Genomic DNA, 14,014 nt, shown 5'->3' on the forward strand with positions numbered 1-14,014 from the left:
AGCCCAGGAGTTGGAGGTTGCTGTGAGCTGTGACACCACAGCACTCTACCCAGGGAAATAGCTTGAGGCTCTTTCTCAAAATAAATTAATAAATAAATAAAATAAAATACAAAAATAAAGATTGGAGCCTGAGCCCGCTGAAACCATGATGAAAAGGCCCCTACTTAGTGATCTTGTCCACACCAACAGTAGTGAAGGTGGATGGAATTCCTGCCTGGATACATTGCTCACATATGAAACCAGCCAGCAATGGGGAGTGGACAGTCCAATGACACCCAGGAGCATCCCCACCACTTAACCTTGAGGAAACAGACTACAGCCCTGCCGCAGTCCCATGCCGGGAGCTGACTGGTCTACACACGGCAAAAGCTTGAGGATGAGCAGCAGCAGCGTGGGATTCTTTGCTTTGGACGTTCCCACCGTTCTTCTTTAATCTTAGGTGTAAGACATGGTGAAGGTTGTGAAAAATGTATCCAAGAGGTAACCCAAACCAGACAAACTATCAAAACTGTGTTATTGGTTTATGCTTATTATGAATATACAGGAAAGCCTGAAAGAATTTGCATATATAATAACCCCAATATCAGATATGTGTGTCCTCCAGGGACCTGCTGTTTCCTACAATCCTTCTGAACCCCCAGAGCAGACTGAATTTGCTATGTGGTATACTGATATCCCTAGAAAGACAATAACCCGAGTAATAACAGAAGGAATACCTAAACAAGTATTACTAACCTTTGATGCATGTCACGTTTTTAATAACGTAACAGTTGAGGGGGCATGCATGAATCTATCTTGGGAAAGGAGATATACTAAAAGAGATAAGTACATATGACACAGATCAGGCACCTGTACAGGGTGTGTGCACTGACCTTGAATAGTATGGCCATGTGGTCTCAAATCCACATGGATTCATCCCAGTGACAATACATTTAATAAATGGAGAAGCTCTTTCACCTTGTATCCCTGGAAATTGTTACCCATTAGATAGTAAGCCTCCCCTAGTTGTAACTGGGGAAATTATTATCCACTGTTACTAAATATAACCAACCCTTCTGATCCTAGATGGGCAAAAGGTGAAAGCCTTATGTTGAGAATAAATGTACATAGAAGAGACCCTATCGTAGGTATAGCAGTTGAAATTAAAATAAGCAAAAGAAACTCAAAGTCTATGTACCAGGCTTTCTATGATGAATTACAACAACCTGCTCCAAATATTCCTCCTAAAGCTAAAATTTTATTCCTCCACCTGGCAGAAAACATTGCTTAAGGCTCAGCACCTGTAGCTCAGTGGCTAGGGCAGCCACATACACCAGAAATGGTGGGTTCGAATCCAGCCCTGGCCTGCTAAATAACCATGACAACTATAGCCAAAAAATAAAAATAGCTGGGTGCTGTAGTGGGTGCCTGTAGTCCCAGCTACATGGGAGGCTGAGGCAAGGGAATGGCTTAAGACCAAGAGTTTGAGGTTGCTGTGAGCTGTGACACCAGAGCACTCTACCAAGGGTGACAAAGTGAGACTCTGTCTCAAAAAAAGGAAAAGAAAACATTGCTCAGTCTTTAAATATCTTGCTTTGTCTGTGGTGGGACAAGGATGAGCAGCAAATGGCCCTGGGAAGCCAGTGGTTCCCTCCGATCCTACTCCTAACATTACTCACTATAAGCGCACAGTGGGAGTAAGCTTCTGGATACTAAAAACGTCCATCATGCAAGTGGAGTCTTCAGACGGCTGGTGCACCGGTCCTGAACATCCTCCGGCTTCAATTATGGCTTGTGGTCTGGTCGCCAGCAACCTGAATCTCAAACCTGGGGAGTGCCTCAGAGTATGGGGCGAGGTGGCCCCCGACGCCAAGAGCTTTGTGCTGAACCTGGGCAAAGACAGCAACAACCTGTGCCTTCATTTCAACCCTCGCTTTGATACGCACAGGGAGGCCAATACTATCGTGTACATTAGCAAGGACAGCGGGGCCTGGGGGGCTGAGCAGCGGGAGGCTGCCTTTCCCTTCCAGCCTGGAAGTGCCGTGGAGCTGTGCATCAGCTTTGAACAGGCCAACCTGACCGTCAAGCTGGCAGATGGTTACACATTCAAGTTCCCTAACCGCCTCAACCTGGAGGCCATCAACTACATGGCAGCTGATGGTGACTTCAAGATCAAGTGTGTGGCCTTTGATTGAAGTCAGCTGGCCCATGACCTCTAATAAAGGCAGCTGCCTCTGCTCTTCCTGAACCAGAAAATAAATAAATAAATAAATAAATAAATAAAAACGTCCATCATAGGTCAATGCTCTGGTTTAGCCTGAGCAGGAAATAGCTTCACTGACCCTGTGGGGAAGCTGTCATGTCTAGGCCTAAAAATATATAGTGAAAGCACCAACAGTACTACCTGGTGGAGAAAGGACATAACTGAACTAAACCACCTGAGTAGATTCCCAAAGCTCAAAGTTGCTTAGGACTATCCAGGGATCGGCATTAACTGGGCAGTACCCTCAGGTCTCTAGTAAATCTGTGGACACTGAACCTACATTAAACTTCCTGAGGGATGGTACGGGAGTTGTATAATAGGCATGATCAAACCTTCTTCCTACTGCCCCTAGAGACTAAAGAGCTGTTAAGTTTTCCTTTTTTTTTCTTTTTTGAAGTTTTTGGCCAGGGCTGTGTTTGAACCCGCCACCTCCAGCATTTGGGGCAGGCTCCCTACTCTTTTGAGCCACAGGTACCACCCAAGTTTTCCAGTTTTATTTATTTGAGACAGAGTCTCACTTTGTTGCTCCTGGTAGAGTGCCATGGTGTCACATCTCACAGCAACCTCAAATTCTTGGGCTCAAGTGATTCTCTTGCCTCAGCCTCCACCTGCCACAACGCTTGGCTATATTTTTTTTAGAGACAGGGGTCTTGCTCTTGCTCAGGCTGGTCTAGAACCCATGAGCTCAGGTGATCCACTTGCCTTGGCCTCCCAGAGTGCTGGGATTACAGGTGTGAGCCACTGCACCCGGCCTCCAGTTTATGCTTTTAAACTGAAAAGACAAAGTGTGATGTGAAAATAGGATTTAAAATTATGATTACAGGTTTTCTTTTTATAGTTGGAAGATATTTGCTTTTACCTTGCTTATTACCTTTTTTTTTTTTTCTTTTTGCTGGGGCTAGGTTTGAACTTGCCACCCTTGGCATATGGAGCCCGGGGCCCTACTCCTTGAGCCACAGGCACGGCCCCTTATTACCTATCTTTGTTCAAAGGCATAGTCTCTGCAATAGTAATAAAAGAGAACGCAGGCAAAGTGTTCCTGGCTCAACAATATTACCAAGTAGCCATAGATATCAATAATGAATGAGACCCCATTCCTGATTGATGGTGTCTCAAAGGGGGGAATGAGAAGAAGAAATAAATCTCACACTTTTCAGTGATCCAGAGAAAGCAGCAGGGAGGTGCAGAAAGACTTCTCCAAAGATCAGGACAAACCTTACACTGAGCTGAAATAACCTTGAAAAAAACTCTTTAACTAATAACAATACCCTGGTTTCTTTTTTTTTCCTGTACCCTTCAGATATGCCTTTTTAAAATAATTATTTTTTATTAAATCATAACCTTGTACATTGATGCATTTATGGGGTTCAGGGTACTGCTTTGATATACAACGTGAAATGTTTACATTGAACCAAGTAACACATCCATCACAATTATACTCATTTCTTAATCGTTTTGAAATGTACCATTGCATCATGCATATTAGGTGAGGTCCCCCCAATACCCTCCCTTCTCCCATATCCCCTCTCCCCACCCCTGTCTCCTCTTTCTCCTCTTCCCTCCTACTTTATGGACTATAGTTATGTTTTGCGGTTTGTATGATTGTGGAGGTGGTTATATATTGATTTCCCTGGTTTCTAACACCTATAGCTGATATTGAACTGAATAAAAACAAAAGGCTATAAAAGAGCCTAGAAAAAACTCTTCCTTGGAACTCAGCATTTCACACCTTGAGGCACCTGAGTTCTCACTGGCAATTAAAGGTTACTTCCTGTATATTGTGGGTGTAAGTGTCTTATGTTTTAATTTGCCATTTTCCTGCAACACCAGGAGTTTGAGCTAGGCTGATGCCAGGGCACTTAGCTTGGGCAACAGAGTGAGACTCTGTCTCACCAAAGCAAAAGCAAGACAACGCTGGCTTGGTGCCTGTAGCCCAGTGGTTAGGGCGTCATAACCATATACATCAGGCTGGCAGGTTCCAACCCAGCCTGGGCCTGCTAAACAATGACAACTACAACAAAAAAATAGCCGGGGTTGTGGCGGGCGCCTGTAATCCCAGCTACTTGGGAGGCTGAGGCAAGAGAAGCCCAAGTGTTTGAGGTTGCTGTGAGCTGTGACACCATAGCACTCTACCAGGGGCAACAAAGTGAGACTATCTCAAAAAAACAAACAAAGAAACCCAAAACAGAAAAAGAAAACAAGACAATGAAAGGAGGAGCCTGCTCTTTTCCAAGCTGTGTGGTACCAGGAGTAGGAGGCCTGGTGGGCTACATAAGCAGGACAGAGAGGATTGGGGTTCTCCAGGCAGAGGATGGAGGTGGCAGAGTGGGCCAGAACCAGTATCTTGGCATTGAGTGATACAAGCAAGGGGCCCATCTCTCCATTCCTGGGGATGTATATCAGGGTGAAGGGCTGGGACTGATAGCAAGGAAGGGGAGGTCCCACAGAGGGCCATGGTGCTGACCCTTCCTATCTGGGCAGCCTCCTCTGCACCCAAGGGTCCCAAGAATGCTGAGCAGTGCCTCATACTGCCTTGGATAGAGCTGTGGGCCATGGAGGCCAGGCTCAAGTGGAAAGAAGGCAAGGGAGAAGACTGAACTCATTACCTAGGTGAGGGGGCTGCATGTGACAAGGAGTTAGTGGGGAAAGGGGTGTGTTTGGGCTTTGGGACAGAGGCTTCACCTTTTCCTTCATCCTCAGTTGACCATGGAACAGCCACCCTTCACCAAAGGCCCTCCAAGTTGGCTCCCTCCCAGATGCTACCAACTCTGGACCCACCAAAAAATCTACCTCACCTTTCCCTGTTACCCAGAGTCAGAAAAGAAATAAAAGCCCCCCAGCCCCTCTCCAAGGAGAGGCAGGGCTGGTCAGATGAAGAGGGGGAGTAGAGACCATGGTCTCAGCTCCTCTCACAACCTCACAAAATGTAAGAATTATTCTTTCCTCCCAACATACCAAATAACCTCAAACTAACCAAACTCAACTGAGGATTACCTCTGACCCAGTTACTCCTGCCTCTTACTCCAGTATACCCATCCCTTAATCCAAATGCAAACCCACCCAAAGATACATAGCTCTAAGAGCTCTCCCCAAGAAGGGGCAGCAGGGTTACAGGTTCTATTACCACCTCCATCTCACACTCTGAATGCCTCAAGTCTAAAATCTGTTTATCTTCTTATGCCCACTGACAGGCAGCCTACATTTCTTGTGGTCTGAGTGGTGGGTAGGTACCAAGTTCCTTGTCCCCCTTCTCCCAGCAATCAGTCTTGAATATCTAAGCTCACATGAGCTTCTTCTCCGAGCAACCAGATAGCTATCTCCCACTTCCCAGGTCTAAATCATTTAGCCCCTCTCCAGGGGGAATCCCTCCTGACCTGATGTTTATTTTTGAAAGAGGATTTTGGCAGTCTTGGGTCCCTTTTGTAGAATGAACACAGAGGTTGTGGAGCACCCTATCTCCCTCCCTCAATTCTAGGGGTCCAAAGAATACTTCTTTCTCACTACTCCTGCTGCCAGCCTATGGGACCCAGGACCCCCTAGATCCTCCTTGTCCAGCTGTTAGGACCTAAAGCCAAAGCCCCAGCCATTCCCTCAATCAGCCTCTCCTTTCAGAGCTCTCCAGTACTATGCCAAAAAAAGGGAAGGGTCTTGGGGGAAGGAAAGCCCAGGGATTAGGGGCCCCCAAACATTGTCTCCTCTGTGCTTTTACAGAGTAATGCTAGTACCAGTCATGACTCCAGTAGGGCTGGGCCCTGGCCCTCAACAGCTCCCTTCTGCACAAGGTGTGGAAGCAGCTGGAACTAATGTGGCAGAAAGCACGGTGCTCAGGACAGCTCTAGACTTCAAGTCCTTGGGGAAATGACACTCCTCTTTGGTCTAAGTCCTTTGTTGGAAAAAAATGACCAAAATGGAAAAAAATAAATTAGGATCTGCTTAATGTTCTTTTTTGAACTTGGATGAGGTGGGTGATGACAGAGCAGTTCCGAGTATCTCAGGGGATGCTTCATGCACTGTTAGGGAACTACCCTCTGCAGCTTGCTAAGAGCAGAGCAGTGTGAACTCCTATTAGAAGGCACCATCTGGAAAAATCAGCTTTTAGAGAGTATTCTGTCATTAGACCCTAGGAACACTTCCCAGGAAAGGCAGGACACCTCTCCCGTGGAGAGTGGAGGCCTAGCCCCCTTCCCACGGTGCTCTAGACCAGCGGTTGTCAATCTGTGGGTCTCAACCCACAGGAACTGTATTAAAGGGTTGCAGCATTAGGAAGGTTGAGAACCACTGCTCTAGACCTTAAGTCACAAGGTTACTATGGCTTTCAAACACAGGCTCCAGCTAGAGGTGGAAAGGAACAAGAACACAGAAGGTAAGGGCTTTAAGTAATGACCACAAAGAGAAGGGTACCAACCAAAGGAATCCCAAGGCTGGACTATAGAGAATACTACCATAGCTCAATTGCCTCTAAATTTTTCTCACCGAACTGCCACCCCACCCCCACCATTGACTAAAGCACAAGCCACAGGAAGTTTAGAAACCATTCCTTTCTTTATTAAACATATCTTGCAAGTGATAAATATTACAAAGTTTTTTTTCTTTTAATCCTTTCTCCAAAAATTAGCTTATTATTTGAATCTGTCACTGCTGAAATGCTCAGCAGCATCTGAAACAGATGGGAGTGTATTTGCCTTTTTGAAAACCAGTTTCTATTGGTCTTAGTTTTTTTATTTCCCAAACACGATGCAGAAAATTAGAATGAGTTTTTTTTTTTTTTTAAAGGAAACTTAAAGAGAGTTGTGCAAAAGGGTCTTATTCCCCTCCCACCCACCCTATTCAGGGAAGGTCAATCCCATCCTACCTCCCTGCTCCCCACCCTCCAACCCCAATCTATCCTTCCACTTTACCAGGGCCTCACCCATCCTCCTGTATCCTCTCCAGGCTTTACCAACTAAGAACCTTAAGAGAATGGGTTTTCTCAGCCCAGGCTGGGGGGAAACTGGGCCCCTGAAGGAGACTAAAAGAGCTGCCTTTAGGAGGTTCAGTTATCTGTGGAAAGGAGACAAGATATCTTAGCGCTAAGATGGGGCAAGTCCCACGTCACGTAGCTCATACAGTGAATAAGTAAGTAGAGCACCAACCTGGAGCATACATTGGTCAACCACAACCACCCTTAAGGCATAAGGGCAAAGATGCCACTGGTCTAACCAATGTCTTGGGTGTCACTCTGCTACCTCTACCAAATCAAGGATATCAGTAAGGGACCTCCCTGGTTTTTAAGCCAACACTTCCCTCATCTCAAGGTATTTTTTTGTTTTTGCAGGTGAGAAAGCAACACTAAATTTCATACTTGGTTGCCAGATCATTTCCCTTACTTCACACACAAAGCAAATTAGATTTGTAGATGTTAGCAGCCCCCACCTGCTTTGTGCTGGAACCAGGAGCCCAACCTCACCTGTTTACACAGCCTAAAACTGTGCACATGGGCTCTCACTATATGAAACCCCTTTAGGATGACTGACTGAAATCCTTTATATTTCCCCTACAGTCCACCCTCAAAGGCCCATGTGACTAAGTTCTTTCTTTCTGGTGGATGGGGGTAGTAGGATGGGGGAAATCCCCTGCATAAGAAAGCTTGACACTGAATTTTGTTATATAGGTATATTGTATATATGCTGATGCAATCAGAGGGAAAAAAAACAGTGCAAATACAATTACAATTCATAATAATACTTGGTTTCGATGCCCCCAGGAACTGCCCCATTCCTCGGCTACCTCCCACCCCCCAGCACTTCCCCCACAGTATCAACCTAATGCTGGGGTGCAGGGAGGATGGGCAGGTTAGGGTAGGGAGTGGGCTCTGCCAAGGCAGTGCTGGTGACCCGGAGGAACTACTCCAGGGTGGGGAGGCAAGGCACAAATTAGGGGTGGGTAGTGGGGGAGGTGGCATCTCTAAGGAGGGATGGGGTTGGAGCAGCTGCCAGTCTCAGTGTGCTGGGCCCGGCCCACTCCCCTAACCACCCTCCACATCCCTGCCTCCCTACCCCCTCCCCTTCCCCAGAAACCCTTTTGCACGGATCATACACAAACGGGCACATTACAAAATGACATTAACACAGTTTCACAATATCCATGGCTAGGGCTTTTTTTTCTCTTTTTCAGGTTTTTTTTTTCTACACAATGTACAATTCCTTTTAAATGGATCAAGAAATAGCTTATATACACGAATGAGTCCTTGTTATAACATCTCGGCAGCAAATATCATAAGCTAAAGAAGGTCTTGATGGAAGGGGGAAGGGAGCCTAGGGTTGGGCTGGGGGTAGGGGTGTGGAGAGAAGGGTTATGCCTTCTGGAGAAGTAGGGAGAAAAGGGAATGGTTGGGGAAAAGGAACAAAAGTAAAATATCAAGAAGCATCTTTACAAAGCAGTTCTATAGCTAATTCCTTTTAAAGGGGAAAGGAAAGGTAACCAAAGCAGGAAAACATTTATCTGTCTTTAAAAAAAAAATTATCTACCATACATATATCCAAAAATGTGGGGAAATACTTATTCCAGAGATGGAGGGAGTCCAGATAATGTGGTCAAATGACAAAAAAATAAAACAAAGAACCTCTCTCCCCCAGTTTTAGCTAAGCCTAATAACCCTCCTGTTTTCAAGCTTCTCAGAAGGAAGACACTGTCCACAAACTATTACTTTTAGTGCCTCTGGGGAAGGAGGAAGCCAGGAAGAACTGGCAAGATCCTCATTCTATTAATACCTTGAACTTCAGAGTCCCAGTGGTAAAGGACAACTCTCTAAACAGAGGGGCTTCCCTCCAAATCTTAGGGCATGAAGTTTAGTGTCTACAGAGCCCAAGGCCTGGGGATGGACAGTAGAAATAGACTTGGAGGGACACAAGGCAATCAGTGATGAAAAAATAGAGAACCAAGGAGAGAGAGGGAGGAAAGGGAGGAGGTGGAAGGCTAATACTTTACCATGATTAGGGAAGCCTCACCTCCACCACTAAGCCCTAGGAAAGGTATGAAAATGAGGACAGGTAAGAAATCAAACCTCAGCAATTGAAAAAGGGTCACAGAACTATGCTAGCCAGCAAGCAGCTTCTGCGTAACTGACCCTGAGGGGATAAAAACAGAAACCCCCACCTTCTCCCCTGTGGCCTGGACCATGGGCTTTCCTTCCCATCATTCCCCATCTCCTCCTATCTTACTTCCAAACCCCAATCAAGGTGGTCTGCTTCCAGGGAAGGGACTCAGCTCAGGGCAGGGATAGCCCCCAGCCAGACGGTATTGCACATTCTCTGTTTCTTACTTTTAATCTCAACTGACAAACTTGGGCACCTTGTACCTCTGGGCACCACTGAGCTAGGGGAGGGAGACATAACAAAAATGGCACTTCATCATGAAGGTGGGGAGGAAAGGGGAGACAGACATGCCACAAGGCAAGATGATTTATAGGGAAAAGATTAACCCCCCCCCAACTTCCAATTTTGTGGAAGAGAGGAAAGCAAAACCAAACCATTTACCTAGTGCTTTCAAAGCACAGAGGGCAAAGAAAAAATGTAAGAATATATCTTTATATATATATATATATATAATTTTAAAATAATCCCAAACCCAGTTCCATTAACCCCCCCTCCCCTCTCCCACCACTTACAGTCAGGGGTACCACATTCCCCAGAAAAATACTTGAAAAGACCCGATCACTACCTGTGACTAGCATCTATCTTCCAGATAATTTCGCCACTGGGGGAGCCCAGACACTGGCTGTATCTCTGCTCCTTTATTAAGTGCTCAATGAACTTCAGAAAAGGAAGGAAGGGAAAAAAAAAGCCAGGAAGGCCCGTAGGGCCAGTATAATCACCCACAGTGGCGTGGGGGTGTAAGGAGTAGGGCTGGAATGGGGGAACTGAGCCTGATTTTAGCTCCTTCTCCCACCCCTAAATTTTATAGGGAAGATGTGCAGTTTGTGTGTGTGTGTTAATTTTAAAAGTGCCTTCTTTAAAAAAAGTTATTTAATTTTAAAAAATAAAAATGGGGAAAATTCCTCAGGTGGCTTTCAAGGGCAAAATACTAAACTCCTCATACCTCTCTGCTGAGAATATCTATGTACTCTGGCAGCTCCTAGAGCTAGAGAGGCAGGTGGGGTACACTAAGGAGTGCAGAGGCCCCACACCTGTAAGGGCTTTCCCTTACCTCAAAAACAGCCCTGGGCCCTTCCCCCCCCCAGTGTGGGCAAATGGGATGCTAACCTCCCCAGTCCCCAGAACTGCAACATTGCACAATTCAATTCATTCTCTGCATTAGTAGCACTAAAAAAAGAAAAGAAAAAGCAAAATTAATAGAATTCTGGGGTGGTGGTGGTGGTGGAAATGACAACTGCTTGTATAGCAGAGGTCCTAAGCTGGTTGTGACACGAGCTGTCTAGTTTTGCACAGCTGGTTCTGTGTTCAGTGCAGCAGAATTGGGGCAGGACTCCAAGCTGATTAAGTGCTTTATCCTTGACTCCTGGGAGGAGGATGAAGGGAAAGACAAATGTGAAAAATCTCAATTGTTGGGAGAGAAATCCCTTCTTCTATTCATGCCTATTCTAACTTTTAGGTACCTGGCAAACAGCCTGGGAACAGCCATTCCTCTATACTATAGATGGGGCTATGACTAGAGGGGATAGATTAGAATTTTTAAAAGGGGGTAAAAAAGGGGATAGGGTGAGGAAGAACTTTACAAAGAAAATAAAATAATTTCAAGCTAAGTTGGCCTGGAATAGACTCCTGTGTCCCCATGGGGGTCAAGAGACCAATCTTACTCCCTCCCCCCACATCTAGAAGGCAGAACCTGGTCTGTCTTCCCTGGCTCACCATTCTGCTCATCATCATCTTGCCTTCCTCCATGGGTAAATTCCAGGGTGGTTGAGTTTTAAAGCTTCTCCCTCCAGGCTCTTTCCCTTCATTCTTAGAGCCCAACTTTGATACTAAACACTGCCTCCCAAACTTTCCAGAACACCTGCAGTTGCAGTGCTGTTCCTCCTTATGTGATGCTACCCCCCCCACCCCCCGTTAAGTGAATTTGAAACATCTGCCCCTAATACTCCCAGTCATGTTCCACTTGGCAGTTGGGGTCCCTACTGCAATCTGCAATGCTCTTATCATTGAACTGAATATCATCTGTGTTTATCAGGGGAAGAAGGAAGAAAGCAAAGAAAAGAAAAAGACTGGGGCAGAAGGAAGGTTTAACCATTCACTGAACAAAGGGAAGACACATAACATTATTAAAAATGACAGTAATTCTAGAATAAAACAAACTTTAGAAACACACATTGGAGGGCTTAGATTCTCCCCAGGACCTCATTCTGACCTCTATCAGAGGTAGAGATCCACCTCACTGTTAAAATTGAAGAGAGAAGAGAGAGTGGCAGAAGAACAGATCGCAGCAGTGTGAGACAAAGGGGAGGTGGTGGGGCAGGGCGTGTGTTTTCTTGTTGATTTCTATTTTTTTGTCTTCTGTTTTTCTTTCCGTGTATGGTAGGCACCAGTACAGGCACTGCATGCGATGGAAGTTGGGGGAACGGGAGAGGAAAGAGGGAAAGGATTCAAGGTTGGGGCAGTACAAGTGGAACAGGCGTTATTTCTGTCCACTAATGGACTGCGATATAGACCGGGGAGGGATCATGTCTAAAAGGTATTCACGCTGTCGGTCTGCCAAACTGGGGGCTTTGTGTCCTCCGATGCCAGTATTCAAGTATGCAATGTTGACACCTAGACCCAGGAGACAAAAGTAGAGTGCAGGTATTAATAGAGGAAATGACATTCCCTTCCATATTACCATTGGGCTGCAGAATTGGCAAGTGGGAAGGAAAACTAGAATTTGCCTGCATCTGCCTAGACTTAGCTAGCTTTATTTCAATAGCAATTATCTATTCCTACTCCCAAGCATTGGAAAAGGGGTCTGCTTGAAATTTCAATCCCACCAGGAGTGATGAACATGGTCCTAATAGTATAGTGAGAGACAAGTAGACAGTGGTGAGGAAAATGAATAAGACAGAAAGATGGAATCATTGAATATGCTTTGATTTTGGGACTGCTAATTATGGAGGAGCGTCCCTGAATTATTCAAACAGGACAAGGTGACCCTGCTGTACTGGCCCAAAAAGATCAATAACCACAGGCCCACGGAAGGCACATTAAATTCAAATTTATGTATTTAATTTATGTGTTTTTTTTTTTTGCAGTTTTTGGCCGGGGCTGGGTTTGAACCCCCCACCTCTGGCATATGGGACCAGTGCCCTACCCTTTTGAGCCACAGGTGCCACTCCTAATTTATGTATTTTTATAATGGGAGGGACTATGTCATTTTTGCTATCACAATCCTTGTGTGACGTGGCTGGCATATAGTATGAATTTAATAAGCTGCTGAATAACAAACAGTGAGGGAGTACGCCCTAGAAAGAACAGAAAGCAAAGGAAGGGACAATCAATCTGAAAGGGCTGCTAAAGAACTGTGTACTAACAGGATTCGTGAAGAAAGCTTTCAGCTCAACTCTTCTTACCTGGCATACCAAGGAGGCCACCTGGCACAGACAGTTGGGGTGCCTGTGCGAAGTTTGAAAGCATGGAGCGAGCAGATGTGGGTATGCCACGCTGGAGACTGCTCTGGGGCTGTGGAGCCTGAAATGATCAGAAAAATCATACAACTCTGCTATGATGGAAGGTTAAAGGGAGTCAAAGATGTGGTGGTACAGAAGAGCACTATGACTTCCCAAGAAGGAAAGGACAAATTGAGATAAATGGATGATAAACTCTTGAGAGAAATTAGGGTCTGACAAAAAGTTCCTCACCTGCCGAAGTGTATGATGTCTCATGATGTTCTCTTGTTTACTGACACTGGACACAGCTGGAGCCGTGGTGGGGGAGAGGGCTGCCTGCTGCTGTAGTCGCTGTTCAATTTCCTATTGGAAGTCATCAGATTAGGTTGGGCAAGACAGCATCCAATCTCCTTTTTTTTGAGACAGAACCTCAAGCTGTCCCCCTGGGTAGAGTGCTATGGCTTCACAGCTCACAGCAACCTCCAACTCCTGGGCTCAAGCAAGCCTCCTGCCTCAGCCTCCCAAGTAGCTGGGACCACAGGTGCCCGCCACAATGCCCGGCTATTTTTTGGTTGCAGCCGTCATTGTTGTTTAGCGGGTCCAGGTTGGATTCGAACCCGCCACCTTAGGTATATGTGGCTGGCGCCTTAGCCATTTGAGCCACAGGCCCTGAGCCAGCATCCAATCTCCTAACCAGAACACTGGAGTTTTCCTTGTTTTTTAAATTGAGACACTATGTCGGCCTCAGTAGAATGCTGTAGTGTCACAGCAACCTCAAACTCTTGGGCTTTAACGATTCTCTTGCCTCAGCCTCCCGAGTAGCGGGGACTATAGGCACCCACCACAATGACCAGCCATTTTTTTTTTGTTTAGCAGGCCCAGGCCGGGTTCAAACCGGCCAGCCCCAGAGCATGTGGGTGGCACCATAACCACTGAGCTATGGGCGCCCCTCCCACCAGAGGTCTTATCACTAATGCTGTCTGCTAGTTGGGAGAGATATGGAAAAGATTTTAGTGGGGTGGGTACACTTGAATATAAGGAGCCAACTTGCTTTATTTATTTATTTATTTATTTTTTTGAGACAGAGCCTCAAGCTGTCCCCCTGGGTAGAGTGCCATAGCATCACAGCTCACAGGAACCTCCAACTCCTGGGCTCAAGCGAGTCTCTTGCCTCCACCTCCCAAGTAGCTGGGACCACAGGC

The 14,014-nt window shown here is 45.9% G+C and overlaps 1 protein-coding gene and 1 pseudogene across 2 annotated transcripts in view; one reads left to right on the top strand and one right to left on the bottom strand.

Annotated features, from left to right (window-relative positions):
* Positions 1 to 1,766: 1,766 nt before the first annotated feature.
* On the top strand, positions 1,767 to 2,230 carry LOC100955196 (annotated as a pseudogene). The gene has a single exon (XR_001161813.2). The product of XR_001161813.2 is annotated as a galectin-1 pseudogene (transcript).
* A 7,627-nt stretch (positions 2,231 to 9,857) lies between these two features.
* The window catches only part of GATAD2B (GATA zinc finger domain containing 2B), a 119,442-nt gene continuing 115,285 nt past the window's right edge, over positions 9,858 to 14,014 (bottom strand). Inside the window, exons 7-9 of the mRNA XM_012813001.2 lie at positions 13,065 to 13,175; positions 12,777 to 12,894; positions 9,858 to 11,985 (exon numbers count right to left, since the gene is read on the bottom strand). Of these exons, the coding sequence (XP_012668455.1) occupies positions 11,852 to 11,985; positions 12,777 to 12,894; positions 13,065 to 13,175 (363 nt within the window). The 3' untranslated portion in view covers positions 9,858 to 11,851. The remainder of the gene's footprint in view (positions 11,986 to 12,776; positions 12,895 to 13,064; positions 13,176 to 14,014) is intronic.

Source organism: Otolemur garnettii, unplaced genomic scaffold (genome assembly GCF_000181295.1).
Source record: "Otolemur garnettii isolate 467f Iridium unplaced genomic scaffold, OtoGar3 scaffold00244, whole genome shotgun sequence".
Taxonomy (NCBI): Eukaryota; Metazoa; Chordata; class Mammalia; order Primates; family Galagidae; genus Otolemur; species Otolemur garnettii.